Genomic DNA, 15,702 nt, shown 5'->3' on the forward strand with positions numbered 1-15,702 from the left:
GAGATTCTCTCTCCCTCTCCCTCGCCCTCTGCTCCTCCCCCATCCTGCTCCCAGGGGTGTGCACGCAATCTCTCTAAAAAAAAAAAGAAAAAGAAAATGAAAGGAAAAAGAAATATTAAAGTTATTCCTAATTAAACCCTTCAGAACCTTTGGGAATGTTAGTTGGATAACCATTTCTCATGTATTCTTCAGATGCAGAAATGAAATCCAATGTCTGTGACTATTCTCTCAGAAAGGGTGAGCTCTGAAAATCCTCACCTGGGGGGACAATCATGAGAGCTGAAAACCAGCAGGAGTTTAGCTGTGAGGGGGAGCAGCAGGCCCCAAAATCTGACCATGGTGTCAGATATCTAAGAATCCAGAGCAAGTAGCCAGAAATAAATAAAGCTGGGCCAGAGACATAACTTGTATTTTTTAATAAGACTGTCAGAGCATTGATTCCCAAAGGGGGAAACAGCACAGTGAAAGGGGATGGGGTGGGGGGCCATGTAGTTTGAAAACTCATCATATTTTTATATTTGGAAAAAACAGAAACTATTTTCCAATAAAGCCAACTACCAAAAGGAAAGTGCTAGAAAATCTTGGTTGATGAATATCTATAGAAGAAATATTGATTCTCATACATCCTGGAGGGGGGAGATAAATTTTTATGTGACTGTTAAAGGGGAAATGGTTTGTAAAAATTAGAATTTGTAATTTGCTTTTATAAGCCAATTAAGGTAAGGTAGGGATCAGCAGACTCCCTGGGAAAAGCAAGAGGGTATAAGAGGGGGGATGTGGCCAGTCATTAGAATAAGTACGAAGGACCTACAATGGACTGAAAGTTCCTGTCCCACCAAAATGCATATGTTGAAATCCTACCCTTCAATGGGATGATGATAGGAGTGGGGTCTTTGGGAGCAAATTAGGTCATGAGGGTGAAGCCCTCATGAGTGGGATCAGTTCCTCTATAAAAAGGACCCCAGAGATTTCCCTTGACCTTTTCCACTACACGAAATTCAACAAGAAAAGTGCCCTCTGCCACCGGAAGAGGATCCTCCCCCTAATTTTAGACTACCGGCCTCCAGAGCTGTGAGAACTCAATTTCTGTTGTTTATATGCCACCCAGGCTGTGACACTTGGCTAGTGCTGCCCAGACTGACTGAGACAGAACATTGTCTGCTGGATCCAACTCTATCTTCTGCAACTCAATCAGTGCTTGGCACACCGAAGGGACTCAGTTAATGCTCATTGACTGAAAGCATTAATGAATATCAAAATCAGGACCAGAGATCAAGTCTCTTTTTCCTCAGTCAATTCTCTAAGGTCTTAAAATTAATCTTACAGAAGTAAATGTAACATGTAGCAAAACTGTTAGCTGTCTCTCCTAACACCCATTTCCTCTTCCTCCTTGAATTTTTCAGCCTCTCTTGCAGCTACACTCTGGCCAGTGAGATGTAAGGGGAAGTGTTATAAGGGACTTGTAGGAGGTCTTCATAAAATAAAGGAGGTGTACCCCCCTCCCTCCTACCCAAAGTGCAGACATAATGGGCTGGAGATCAAGCAACCATATAGACCATGGGCTATGGGACACTAAGGATGGCAAATGATAAACAAAAAGATGCAAGAAACCTAGGTCCCCAATGATCGTAGTGACAATACCCACCCCCACTCCCCGAATCACCAGCCTTCAGACATCTTTTACATGAGATAGAAAAAAGCTTCTATATTTTACACACTGATGTCTTTGGGAATTTTCTACTACAGAGAGAGATGACCCTAACTGATACATGGGTCAGCCCCACCCCCCTGGGGAATGTGGGCATGAACCAAACACTGCCACTCCCGGAAGTGTTCGGTCCTACGACTCAGCAGCAACAGCCCAATGCTGCCTCTATTTGTTACCTGCACTCAGCGTCCCAGTCCCTGAGCCCTCTGGGCCTTGAATCAGGTCCCTGTAAGTCCTGGGACAGTGCTTACGGCAGAGGTTCTCCACCAACGTGTTGCTTCCTCTGACCACAGTCATCCCTTCCTTGTTCATGTAGTTCCACAGATGCAGGGCGTATGAGTCATTGAAGCTCAGGTCTCTGTCCCAGACTTCATAGTAGCGCCTCCATTCCGGATAGGATATGGGGTAAAATCTTTGGGGGTGTAGAAAGGACAAGTTCAAACACCTGAGGTCACTCACCTCCTGGAAGTCTCCAAGTCTGCACCACAGCCTCAACATCCTCGTCATCAAACTGGGACCCTGGTTGCCCCAGATTTCTGAATTGTAGTGTTCAACAAAGTTTTCCATGCAGTCCCACAGGAAGGGGTGGTGGGGGAGGAAACCAAACACCCCATTACTAGAGTACCGAGAAGACTGTGCAGCCAGAAAGTTCTCCTCAGGGATGGGTCTGATGGAGATGACATCGGTGTCCATGTAGATGCCGCCATACTTCCAGATGATGGCCAGGCGGGACGCATCAGAACTGACGTGGAGCCAGTTGCTCTCCACACTGGCATTGATCTGCAAGAACAAGAGCAAATCAGCCCCAGCAGCAGGGGGACAGGGTGGGCTGTCCCAACAGGAGGCCAGCCCAGGGTGGCTGTGGAGAAGGAAGCAAGCCAGCTTCTCAAAAATCTACTGGACAAAAGCCCAATTTTGCAAATTTACCAAACTTAGTTCCACCCAAAAATTTGCCTTCAAGTGACAAGTTTGCAGCAGTCAGTAACAATGGGAAGATTTTAGCAGCTTTTAAAGATTTTGTGAATTTGTTAAAAAAAAAAAAAATGAAACAATGGAATGGTAAAGAAGAAACCCAGCAGGGATTTCACAATAAACACATTGAGTCATTTTCAGCAGGGTGTAATTTTTTTTTAAACATTTTCTTTATTTGACAGACAGAGACACAGTGAGAAAGGAAACACAAGTGGGGGTGCGGGGGTGGGGGAGCAGGTAGGAAAAGGAGAAGAAGACTCCCCGCTGAGCAGGGAGCCCTCCTAGGATCCTGGGATCATGACCTGAGCTGAAAGCAGACACTTAAGGACTGAGCTACCCAGGAGCCCACAGCAGGGTGTACATTGACCACAAATATGAAACTGTGAAGAAAGAATTTCTTGAGTCCTAAAAATGCTGAAAACTGATAAAGAAAAAAAAATAAACTAAGAAACTGTAAATAGATCAATATGTATGTTTTTTGAGAAATTGGTAGAAGACTCTTAAAATGCATGCATGTCTTCTTTCAGTAGTTAATTCCTTGAATAATATCCATGGAGGGCCTACTTTCTATGTGCCAAGCTCTGTTATAGTTGCTAAAGAGATAGCAGTAAACAGACAGACAAAAATCTCTGCTAGGTGGAGATAGATGATAAACAAATTAATATATGATAAGTTGAGGGTTCATAAGGACTGTGCAGGAAAAAATGCTGGATAAGGGGACTATGAAGGGAACAGGATGGAGCCCTATCTTATCTTGGCTTCCAGTAGAAACCTAATGAATTTGATGAGGGAATCATGCCAATATCTCAGAGAAGAGGGTTCTAGGTAGAGGTACAGCAAGTGCAAAGGCCCTGAGGTAGGACCTCGCTCGCTATGTGCAGGAACAGAAAAGAGGTAGAGTGCCCAAAGCAGAGTAGTGAAGGAGAGGGATAGCATGTGGGGGCAGAGAGGGATGGGAGGAGAGGGAGAGCAGATCACATAGGCTGGGGTAAAGGCTGAAATTATTTGGAAGGTTTGGAAGAAAGGAGTCAAGTGATCTGACTTAGTCTTAAAAGGGTCATGATGGCTGCTATGTGGAAAACAGACAGGGGTGGGGCTTGGGAGGTGGCAAGGGTGGAAGCACAGAGACAAGTTAGGAAGGCTGTTGATGTGGCCAGATGTGTCCCAGAGCCACCCTATTCTGAAAACTTAACATTGTAAAACTGACGTACCGCTTGGGGAACCCAAACTACACCCTTTGGAACATTAGCTCTAAGAAAACATTGATGTCCTACCGAGGCATCCATGCTCAAATCAGTTTGGAAAATGCTGTGTTGAATCAAGTTAACGTTTCTTTAGTTCAGAACAGCAGAGGCTTTCATCTCCTCATGTACATGATTAGTCTGTGAGGGGCAAAAAGCGGGGGGAAGGGGGTGTAGTATGTGGCATCGTCCAAGACAATTGGAGCAGAGATTTATTTGTCCAAGGTGCAAAGCACCATTTAGCTAATGTTCGCCTACCCCAGGTGTGGGGAAAGTAGGCCAACACACTGCCTGTTCTTGTTTAGTACTCCTGGAACACCCTCTACCAGGCTAGCCCTGAGAGCGACAGGGACCTCGCCAGCCTGTTCACCCCAGGGGCCCCCTCAACTGCCAGGGACTGTCTCCCTGGCCCTTGGCCTGCCCTGCTTCCTCCCAGGGGTTCATGCTGGCTGCTGCCTAATTGTTGGGGTGTGCTGGTGGATGCAGGTGTAATCTTAGTGTGGTGAGCTGCTCCATCCCCTCCTGATGGGAGTCAATTTGAGAGCTCAAGACTCTTCAGGAGAAGAGATGGGCACACTGAGATCTAGAAGTCCCACAGGGCCAAGAGTAAAACTAGGCACCTCCCCCACAGGCCTGTCGCATAGTCCAGAAAATACCTCCAGATGGCAGTATGTAGCAACTGGGGTGTCCTTCCCCCAGGACAGTAGACTGAATAATGACCACCACCCAAAGACCTCAGGCACTAGAGTCTAGAATCTCCAAACGTCACTGTGTGGAGAAAAAGGGTCTTTGCATTTGGGATTACAGTAAGGATCTTAAAATGGGGAGATTATTCTGGCTTGTCCTGATGAGCCCTAAATGCTATCACAAGTATCATTTAAAGACAGATGTAGAGGGAATGCTCTCACACACACACACACACACACACACACACAGAGGAAAAGGACATGTGCAGATCTCCACAGGAAGGATTTTTCTCTAGAGCCTCCCTGGGAACTGGGCCCCTGCCAGCACCATGACATCCACCCAGTGAAACAGATTTGGGACTTGTAGCCTCCATAACTGTAAGAGAAGAAATGTCTGCCGTTTCAGGCCACCCAGTGTGTGTTCATCTATTGCAGCAGCCATAGGAAACTAACACAAGAAGGTGCACAGTGGCTTCACTATTGCCTCTTGGCCTGTAAAACCTAAAGGATTTACAGTCTGGTGCTTTACAGAGAAAATGTTTGCTGCCATTTGGTCTAGCCTCTGCTTTAAACTTAGAAAGGATTTTATATGGCAAGCAAATGGTGTTATTTGGATGTTGATTTTTAAATTACCTTTGAGTTTTTAAGATAGTTTTATTTTTAAAATGAACATATTTTCATCACTAAATACACTCCTAATCGAATCACATAAAAACCCATACTACTACCATGCATTGTATTATTTTCTTCAGGTCGTTTTCTTCCACATAGATTGGAGGGGTGGGATATATAACTAAAACAATTACAATTACATTATAATGTAGGTGTACTTATTCTTTTATTGTATTGTATTGTAGTCTTTATATGATGTCACAGCTAAAAACTGCATAGTGAAATTATTAAGTGGTTCTACTGTAATTTCCTTAAGCATTATCCAATCATGGGTTCTCTGTGAGACAAATGTTTAATTGAAATATTATTTCCTTATTATGCTATGTTATCAAGATGAAGATTACAAAATTCTCAAGAGCTCCAGGAGTTTTCTTGGATCATAAGATATGACCCAAGAAAAAAGATATTTCTTGGGTCATATCCTAATATAACCCAATCTCATATAACAGCACTCTGCCTGATCCTTCACGAATTTTCTGTTCACATAATTTTCAAATTAAATATTGCCTGGATTCCCACTTAGATGCAAAAAAAAATAAAGTTCAACATAGATAAGTTTAAATAAATTAAAATAAGTGGTTATAGTCCCCAGAAAAGATCTAGAAACTCATTCGGTTCAGAATAGTCACAAAGGAGGGCGCCTGGGTGGCTCAGTTGGTTAAGCAACTGCCTTTGGTTCAAGTCATGATCCTGGAGTCCTGGCATCAAGTCCCACATCCGGCTCCCTGCTTGACAAGGAGTTTGCTGCTCCCACTGACCTCTCCTTTCATGCTCTCTCTCTCTCTTATTCTCTTTCTCTCAAATAATAAGTAAATAAAATCTTAAAAAAAAAAAAAAAGAATAGTCTCAAAGGAAAACTTGTTCCTAAGAAATAAGGCTGGAGGCATGAGACAAGAGGCTCAAGATGAACCTAACTTAAGTCTCTCTTGCTTATTTGAATCAGGATTCAACGCTGTAGAAAGAAGGCCAGGATCTGGGTCCTAGTCCCATCTCTGACACTGAGTCCTTGTGCTCCGTTTACCTATCCATAAAATAAGCAGATGGCACCCCTTTTCTGCAGTCCATCCCAACGCTGACCTTCTAAGAGCCTCTCAACACTTACGCGAGTGTACCATGAAAGCAATGGTGTGTCTTCAAACAGCCTTTCCATATCCAAAGGGAAGAAGAAAACATTGTCTATTGCTGAGAGGAGGGAAAAGCCTGGGTAAGTGGAGTTTGAGGGTAGCCACGTGGTGTCGTAGAGACCCTTCATGAAGAATGCCACAGGCTGCCCAGGGTAAATCTTGGCAGCAGACTCCACAGCACAAGAGACCAGTGGAGTTGGCTCCATTCTCTCTGAGGTCTCTATGAACACGATGCCACGCCCATGGCCCAGGAGGGCTCCGGGGTCCTGCTGGGACTTCTGGGGAGGAAGGCAGGAGAAGAGGCAGCTGGACTTGACGTTGAGCTGGTAGAAGAAGACACAGACAAGCAGCAGGATGCCCAACAGGAAGAGCTGGAGCTCCTTCAGCATGTCTACGTCTCTCTCCTGGCCTGCTGCTTGAAAGAAACACAATTCATTACAAAAATACATACACAATACCTGATAAAGACAGCATGCAAGAAAATAGGACATAAATATCACTTCTAAGATTAGATTTTTAAATCCTCAAAAAATAGGGTAAAATCAAGTACAATAATAGTAAAAGAAAAATGCATTCACTGGGGTTTATCTGAGGGATTTGAGGAAAATAATCATTCACCCTTTTGAGGGACCCATAGAGTACCAGGCATGAAGAGAGAGCATTAAGACTTGAGCTATGGTAGAAATTTTTCTGAAGTTTGCCCCAGGTTGTCTTGCTTCAGTTTCCAGGGCTTCAGGGAAAGGGGCATTTTTGGTTCTCAGGGTTTCTAAGTCAAGAGAATGGGAGAAAATTGGAAACCTTCATTTGGAGAGTCATAGCCAGGTATTTGAGGAAATCAGAAGAATTCAGGATCCAGCCCAGTTTTATAGGCACACAACAACCATTCAAACACAATTAATCAGAACTAGAATCTAACACCTATAAGGATGTGTTGTTTCAACTTAATTTTTCTCTCTAAAATCATCCTCATTTCTGTTGAAGATAGCCAAATTAAAACTAATTCATTTGAGGGAAAAAAGTCCATTTTAACAAATATGACCTATCTATTTTTTTAAAATATTTTATTCATTTGACAGACAGAGATCACAAGTAGGCAGAGAGGTAGGCAGAGAGAGGAGGAAGCAGGCTCCTCGCTGAGCAGAGAGCCTGATGGGGAGCTGGATCCCAGGACCCTGGGATCATGACCTGAGCCGAAAGCAGAGGCGTTAACCCTCTGAGTCACACAGATGCCCCTGGCCTAATTATTAATAGCAAGAATTGTGATCGATCATATGGGTTTCAGAAAATCTGCACTGCTGGAACTTTTTATAAGGAATTTCACACTGAACTTTTAATAGCCTCTCAAGGCCAGAAGCCAAGCCAAATACTTGCCATCAGACTCATCTACAATACCTATAGATTTGGGAGAATTCCTCTCTTCCTGAAGTCCCCAAAATATCCTGAGGTTCCTGTATCTGCCAGGAAGTGACATTCTTTACTCACCTGGTAAGGCTCCTGGGAACTCTATAAGCAAGGTATCAGGCCAATATTTCCAAAGGGTTTTATTGACTCCATAAAGCCAACCTTCATTCCTTAAAGTTCTCCGGTCATATCTGAGTCTATGCATGTGTCTCTCAAATATGACATTCCAGTTAAAGCTTTGGTAACACAGCCAATGTTCTTAAGGGTGTCCTGTTACAAGGAGAACAGATTCTCATTGGATTTATGCAAATGACTATAATTGCCTTGAGAGAAAGAATACTGAGTTCTGAATTCTGGAGGGTTTGGATAGGGAGAAAAGATCATTATTTTTATTTGCTTACAATGGAATATTTTACCAAATTTCTATTAACTCACAGATACCTTAAGAGAAAAGGTTTCCTTGAATCTGGAGAAATAGAGAAATAGCGAAAGAATAGAGAAAGAGCAATGTTTTAAACAAGAATCATAAAAATTATAATCATCTTTTTCAATTCAGTTCGTCTCATGTAATTCATTCTTGTTCTGTTTGAATGCAATTTTTCCATTAGTTCTAGAGATTCTTACCCAGTTTTATTTTATGATCTTAAAGATACCAGAAACCTGTGTTCATCAAAAGTCCTTTACATGGATCTTCTTAAAGCTGAAAGGCATTTTCAAGAGCATTAGGACAATAACTATAAATGACAAATGACTCAAAAATAGCCATGGTTAAAAGTCTGACTGTTATAATGCAGTTGACAAGGAAATTTGGTTATTTTTGTGACACATAAAATTTCAATAAGTAGAATTTCAAGTGATGACATTATAACAGGACATATTAAAACTAGGAATTTTATGTGATTTCTGCAATGGTTATAGCGTTTGCCCACACAACATAACTTAAGAAAGTTTACCATCATTTGTTTGACAATGCTTCCCATGTACCATACCAAATAAACATACCAAAATTATGTTAATTGGTACTAACCAATTGGCTAATTGGTTAGTACCAATTAACACACCAAATAAACAACTCTAATTAGTCAAAAAGACTTCATTTAGTTATTTATTTGGTGTGTTAATTGGTACTAATCAATTAACCCATTGGTTAGTACCAATTAACACACCAAATAAATAACTCTAATTAGTCAAAAAGATTACATTTAGAATTTGAATTTGGGAGAAGTTTGTTAAAAAGCTGAGAAGTTTCAAAAGCATATCCTTAAATAGGATTACAGATCATCACAAAACTTAAAACTTAATTAATCTGAAAAAAGAAAACCTTAATTAATCTGTTTAACAAAGATGGCCTTAAGAGGTACCAAAAGCAAATATAGCATACATATTTGTTAACAAAATTTAGCTTTTTTAATATTGAGAAGTTTTAATTTTCTTACATAATCAAAAAAACTGGTGAAGACAAAACATAGATCTTTGTTTTTTCTGTGCAGAAAAAGAAAAAAAAATTTTTTTTCATAATTTCTTACCAAGAGCAGACAAACAATCCAATCCCTGTCTTTTTAACAGGGAGAAAAACCAAATTCCAATCTTTTATTAGTGCACTTTCAAAATTCGTTCATTCCAATCTTAGTCTTGACCATATATAAAATTATTTTCTAAAGATTCTCCTTCACTAACATTTTATGACTTTCTTTTTCCATTAAGACTTTGTCCTTTTTCCTCTCTAAACAATCAATCTCATTTCAGGACAAAATCATTTTTATTCCTCAAAAAAATGTATCTTCATTCTTTATACAATATATACCTCTCACTTTCCTGTGTACAGAGTTGCTTTCCATATTACTTCCAACAGTCTCAATCACATTTATCAGAATTTTAATTCTTAAAAACCTCAGTCTGTAGGTGAAAACTAAGTAGGAAGCAATTATGAGCTGTCTGTTATATCAGAATTCTTTAAATTGGCCAATTTATAGATATATTTCATAATTTCTAAAAATGTGTTTTTTCATAGTACAACTTTCAATAAAGCATAATGCATGTTTATAAGCAGACCCAAATTTATCTTTAGTTTCTTTGTAATAAGAACCAAAAGCAAACAAACCTATGTTTAGTAATTAATATTTCAGTATTCCACCTTATTAAAAAAACTTTTTATTCATTCAACTTATTTGTTTTTAACAATAACCCATGAATACTTCATGAGGCTGACAAAATCAACCATTATTTTTAAAGTTAACAACTCTAAAGACATGTCTATTTTTTAACTTTATTTTTAATTTTTTTGGAAGGGTGGGAGACTTAATTAATTAATTAATTAAATTGACTTATGTATTGTTGGTTTCAGAGGTAGAAGTCAGTGTTTCATCAGTCTTATATAATACCCAGTGTTATATAACACTCATTACATCAGATGCCCTCCTTAATGTCTATCACCCAGTTACCTCATCCCTCCATGCCCCCTTCAGCTGCCCTGTCTATTTTAATTAAACCAAAAAACTTGAATTTTAACTTATTAAAGATTATCCCAGATCACATGAACTTGAAAAACATTTGGATTAGTTCTTACCTTTCTGAGTTTTAGAACAGCAGGTTTTTACAAGTGTTTGCCTTTAAGCTAATTAAAAAGAGCTCTTTTACAAATTAATTTTTAGCAATACCATTCGGAGGTAGAGAAAATATGTCACATTTATAACACATATAGACACATATACACAAACAAGATGCTACCAAAATCTAGCCTTTAATTCACTAACATTTGTGGAGAGGACATTACAGATCCAATTTCCAAATATCTCTCTTTTATAAAACAAATCTAATCATAAGGTAGCATATAATCTATGAATCCATTAATGAGTCCTTTTTCATTTTCCAATTAGAACAAGGCCAGTTTTGCCCAAAGATACCAAAGCTGCAGCAACAAGCCAAATGAAACCCAGAGTGCCTCTGTGGTCATTGGTCCCTCCCCAAGGTTGGGGGCTTTACTAATCGAAACAAATGGCTTCCTAGCTTCTGGTTGGTTAGTCTTATGATTGGTTTTCTCTAATTGTGTGCACAAGAAAACAAATTCAGACATGTCAAAAGAATCTCACTTAGGTCATCTGAGACTCCAGTCACTCTTAGTGAAAATGTCCCATTTGAGTAACCACTTCCAAGTAGAGGCTCAGTGTGTGCGGTGCATCGAGCCTGCAGGAGTTTTCTGAGACAGCTCCTTTAGGCTTTCAGTCACCTGAAAGCACCATTTGGCCTGAAGGAGCAAGTGTCCTTTCTCCCTGAAGCTGAGTGATTCAGTCTGTCGTGTTTCTAGCCGGAAAATTCAATAAAGCTTTATATTAATAACATCAATTAGCATAATGCCAAATCAAAACGACCAGCCCATCCACCCCAACCCTTCTAGGTTACCTCCACCTAGAGAATATTACTGGTAACCCTCAACAGCTCCAGTAAAAGTCAGGAACCTCTTCAACTCCAGTTGAAGAGGTTCAGATATGGGAAGAACTCACCCAATACACCTTTGAGGTGCTAAGAGGTTGGAGGGGCCCAAAGACCCCTGCTGGTGCCGAGCCTGTGTTCCAGGGGACCCCCAGGTGATCTCACAAGAGTTGCTCTGCTACCCTGCTGGCTATATCTAAGAAAATTGCTATATCCATGCAAATTGAATAAACCTTCTAGAATATTTAAAAGAAAGAGTTTTATTTGAACTCAAGCTAGGGCAGTTGCCCAGGATACACAATCTTCACAAAGAAGAGGGTGATCTGCTGAAGGAACATTTGGTGCACTCTTAAAAAGTTACAAATAATTAGACAAAGGACATTTCAGAAAGATGCAGACCTTATCATAAGCTTCTAGTATATGCAAGGCTGTATAACTTTAAAAATCATGGGAACCAGGGAGGTTTTTTCCTTTTTCTTATCTTTGCGTTTGGAATGCTCCTTTTTTGTTATTTTTTTTTTAAACAAATCAGATGTACAGTGTATGCTCATGGCAGAATTAAAGCCCATACTCTGAGGTTTTGCAAAGTCATTTTGACCTTGGTAAGTGTTTAAGTATAGCTTCCCTGGAAGCCCAGGGGCAGGACCCACAAACATTAGAAGTTGAAAGATTCCTTTATTTTATCACCTTCCAGCCAGGAACTTGCAGTTAACCAATATCTGAAGTCTTAACAATGATAAGTTTTTCCTGATATCCTACTATACTTCCCAATAAATCACCACTTAATCATCCAATTCAAAAACTGGGGGAATTAAATCATTGGCAGAAGCTCAACACCAAACACAAGAATTTCTCAGGATGCTTCTCCTTTTACTAAGATGCCTCAAACACAGAGACTTGGGAAATATAAGGTGTTTGCACCATCTATCAGGTGACCTATACACCAATCCTGCCTGTTTGTGGACCTATCAGGGAGGGTTAAATGTATCATAGCACAACCCTGGAGCCAATAGACTGTGCACCTGGGCAGTTCACTTCAGTCAAAATTATGGGCAGAGATGTGGGAAAGTTTCCTCATTAGACAGTCCTATAAATGGATTCTAACTTTGCAAACACAGGTTCGATTAAAAGAAAAGCAAAGCCATCACTACAAAGCAATGGACAAACCCCAGTAGTCCAAGGACCTGGTGATCTGGAATGGGAATTGATTCCCCGATTTCAGTGAAGTGGGTTCGGAAAGGGTGCTTTTGCCCAGCGGTCGCCCTTTGGTGTAGAAACTTTCTGTCAGTTTCAGGAGGTCAGCTTCATTAGCCTCCACTGATACAGCAGCCCCCACATCTCAGGAGTCAGCGTCACTCTCCTATGGTCTGCTCCCCAGCACCCCTGACAGGATCACTCAGTAACAGCATTCAGAGACATCCTCTGCTCAGGAAGTTACCTGTCTTCAGTCCAGAGCCTCATTCTCCCAGCCATGATCAAGTGTCCACCTGGTGTTCCCCCCGGGTGTTCTGGTATGAAAACGGAGGTACCCCCCTGAGCAAATTTTGGATCCTGACATAACAGGTCCTACATCAAGGAAGGTATAACTCTCCCACTCGTCTCTGGCTTCCTGTTTCTATGTGGCCAAGGCTCCCCAGGACAGCTCTTTGGGCCTCCACACACACCTTTCTTTGCAACTGAATTTATTCTCTGAACCTAGGAATTCTATGTTCAGCGTGCCTTGGCATCTTTCTGGAGTTCCCTAGCATTGGATGGATTGGTTTTCTTTCTCTGCAGTGGGTAGGGGAGAGCAGAGCTCCTGCTCCCCACTCTGGGGTAACTAAAAGGCTCCAATTTGGGGGAGCAATACATCCCGAATGCCTATGTCTCAGGTACTCACATATCCTAGTGCCTTCTAGCTGCTTGCAGCATGGTCAAAATCACTGAGCAAGTGGTGAAATCAGAGAACAGTGAAGTAGTTGGTAGTCTTTGTCCCAAAAATGAAAGTAAACCTTGGTGATGCCCTGAAATCCTAAAGCACAAGAAGTAGGACCTGTCTACACAAGATCTAAGGAGATGGTATGAAGAAAAGAGCACTGAGTTTACAGTCATGTCACTATCCGCCCCAGGCTGAGGGCACCAGGACAAGACCCCAGGTCTGCTGGGAGCCTTGGCTCCCTCATGCGCTCTGGAAGATAACTGACTGCAGGCCCACAGTGAGCGTGAAAGAGCTCTTGGTAAGGCAAAGTGCAATGCTCACTGTCCACCACAGTGAAGAAGGGACAAAAAGAACATAAAATGATGACCGTAGATGGTATTTCAACTCCCTGATGACAAACATTATTGTTTTCAGATTAAAGAAATCTATTTCCCAGTAAACCTTGAAAAAGGAAATCCTCGGCCCTGTGTGAGAGGGGATTAGGCATGTGCAGAAGCCAAGCAGTGTGTCACTGGTACAGGATGGCGGGTGTGGCGGAGTGTGGCAGGCACCTTTCAGGGCCTCAGTGTGAGGTCCTTTCTAAGTCCCTCTGAGGAGGCCTCCTGTCACCTGAACCACTCTATCAGAAACCTCCCAAGGACCCCAGATCCATCCCTTCAGTCTTCCCTCCTCCCTCAGAACAGAACTATTTTTTCTTCCTTCTGCTCCCCTTTCTGCTTGGCTGGACCACCCTAACCTTCTGTGCTTGTGGCCAGGTGCCCCAGCAGCAGCTCCTCACCAGAGGCTCCAAGGATGGACTTCAGGAGACCCTATGCCCTGGGCCCACAGCTTGCAACAGCCCCTTTACCTGGATGCCACCTATCCATAGCTTCTCCTACATGTCACCTCAAGAATGTCCCTGCTCTTTGACCCTCTGTGACATTAACTCTGTTTAAAATTCATCAAACTATTCAACACACAATTGCAGGCCTTCTCCAACCAGCCAAGGAGGTCCTAGGGACCCCAAAACAGACATCTGAGTAGATGTGTGCAAAGAGCTGTTTACCTTTGATGAGTGGATGGGTCCAAATACACTGGTGACAGTTACATGTGTATCCAGATAGTGTCTACTTTCCTAGGAGTTTCTACCACTTGTGAAAGATCTTTTATTTCCTCCATTGCAATATAAGCCCAACTTGGTCAATCCCATGGACTATGGAGCCTGCTATTTGCTAAGTAATGAGACCTTAGGAAAGGCAGATTGCTATAGATTCAAAGGAATGAACAGGATGGAGAAAAAAACTCTGAATCCAGTGTTCTTTGGATTTTACAATGCTGTTCTTCAGATATTTGGAACTAGTACTAAAAAGAAAATAAATAAAATAATAAAAAATAAAAAGCAGTACAAGAAAGAAAGCCACAGAACCATAGCAGAAATTTCCCCAACCCCCTAGCCCTGTGGAAAAATTCTGATAACTTCTACTGTAAGTAGTTCCGTGTTTGGGCCTAAACTCCCTCTGCCATAAAGGACTCACTGTATTGAGAAGGAAAAGGTAAAAGGCATTTTTAACAATAAATGTTTGTTGAATTGAATAACACGTGGAAAGCACACTTTTCAATTCTGTAACTTCTTTGAACTCTGATTGACTGTGAGAAGGAAATATGCAAGCCCACAATACTTGTCCTATTTACTTTGGAACTTTGGGGACCACAGTTCCGGTTTTTAACTTATTTGTTGAGCAAGTGAGACTGATAAATTTGTTAAACCATTCAGCTATCAATAGGACAAAACCAATATGGTGATATCTTATCAACCTTGCTAATTCCTTTCACTACTGTTCTGAAGCTGGAACAAAAACTGGAGTGTTGGGTTTATATGAATAGTGAGAAGATAGCTGGACAGAGGCAGCTCCCTGCAGAGTGAGAAGTAATCCAGAGCCTAACACTTGACATGCATGGGAGAGTAATTGAAACAGGAAGGAGTGATTATCAACATTAAGTCTTGGGAAAAAAAAATGTTTTTACTAATGATTAGTGAATTGGTGCCAGAGTAAGATCCCCTCTCTCAGGGTAATATTTAGAACTATTCTGAATGCTTAAGAAAATTGTTCTAGCTTTGTGTTTCTGGAAATAACTCCTTTTGTTCTCCACTCAGCCATACCAGTTAAATATGCTTCTGTTTACAAAATTTGATGTAGCCATCAAGAATGTGTGTCTGGGTTTGTTCAGGAAATTACTGTATCCACACATGTCACTTCCCCCTTTTTTAAAGATGTAGTTGTGAGTAAAAGAAAAGGGATAGGAACAAAGGCAGGGAGATGAGAGAAAATAATGGTTCTCAGTGAAACAGTTGTGCCCCACACCCCAGAATTCCCTAAGCATGATACCCTCTAGCTCCATCCACGTTGTCGCAAATGGTAAGATTTCATTTCTTTTGATGGCTGCATAGTATTCCATTGTGTATAAATACCACCTCTTCTTTATCCATTCATCTGTTGATGGACATCTAGGTTCTTTCCATAGTTTGGCTATTGTAGACATTGCGCTATAAACATTCGGGTGCACGTGCCCC

At 41.3% G+C, this 15,702-nt stretch overlaps 1 protein-coding gene across 5 annotated transcripts; it reads right to left on the reverse strand.

Annotated features, from left to right (window-relative positions):
• Positions 1–11,497, reverse strand: A4GNT (alpha-1,4-N-acetylglucosaminyltransferase). Of its 5 annotated transcripts, none has more exons than XM_032334107.1 (4): positions 11,305–11,497; positions 7,022–7,169; positions 6,382–6,815; positions 1–2,488 (listed from the first exon to the last, which is right to left on the reverse strand). In XM_032334107.1, exons 2-4 carry the CDS (start codon positions 7,050–7,052, stop codon positions 1,874–1,876), a joined length of 1,080 nt encoding a protein of 359 aa, XP_032189998.1. In that variant the 5' UTR covers positions 7,053–7,169; positions 11,305–11,497; the 3' UTR covers positions 1–1,873. The 5 variants fall into 5 exon arrangements, with proteins under 5 accessions (XP_032189998.1, XP_032189983.1, XP_032189973.1 ...); XM_032334092.1 differs by lacking the exon at positions 7,022–7,169 and adding an exon at positions 7,886–8,074; XM_032334082.1 differs by lacking the exon at positions 7,022–7,169 and adding an exon at positions 7,886–8,074 and having other exon boundaries at positions 6,382–6,818.
• Positions 11,498–15,702: the final 4,205 nt, after the last annotated feature.

The sequence above is a fragment of the Mustela erminea genome, chromosome 1, assembly GCF_009829155.1.
Source record: "Mustela erminea isolate mMusErm1 chromosome 1, mMusErm1.Pri, whole genome shotgun sequence".
NCBI classification, from domain to species: Eukaryota; Metazoa; Chordata; class Mammalia; order Carnivora; family Mustelidae; genus Mustela; species Mustela erminea.

Excerpts from the sequence above, each read along its gene's own strand:
- A4GNT (XM_032334082.1), bottom strand. The coding sequence starts at position 8,009 with ATGCATAGACTCAGATATGACCGGAGAACTTTAAGGAATGAAGGTTGG. Across the intron at positions 6,819-7,885 it reads GTTCCCAGGAGCCTTACCAG|CAGCAGGCCAGGAGAGAGAC; the intron begins GTGAGTAAAGAA and ends GTTTCTTTCAAG. Across the intron at positions 2,489-6,381 it reads TGCTTTCATGGTACACTCGC|ATCAATGCCAGTGTGGAGAG; the intron begins GTAAGTGTTGAG and ends TTGTTCTTGCAG.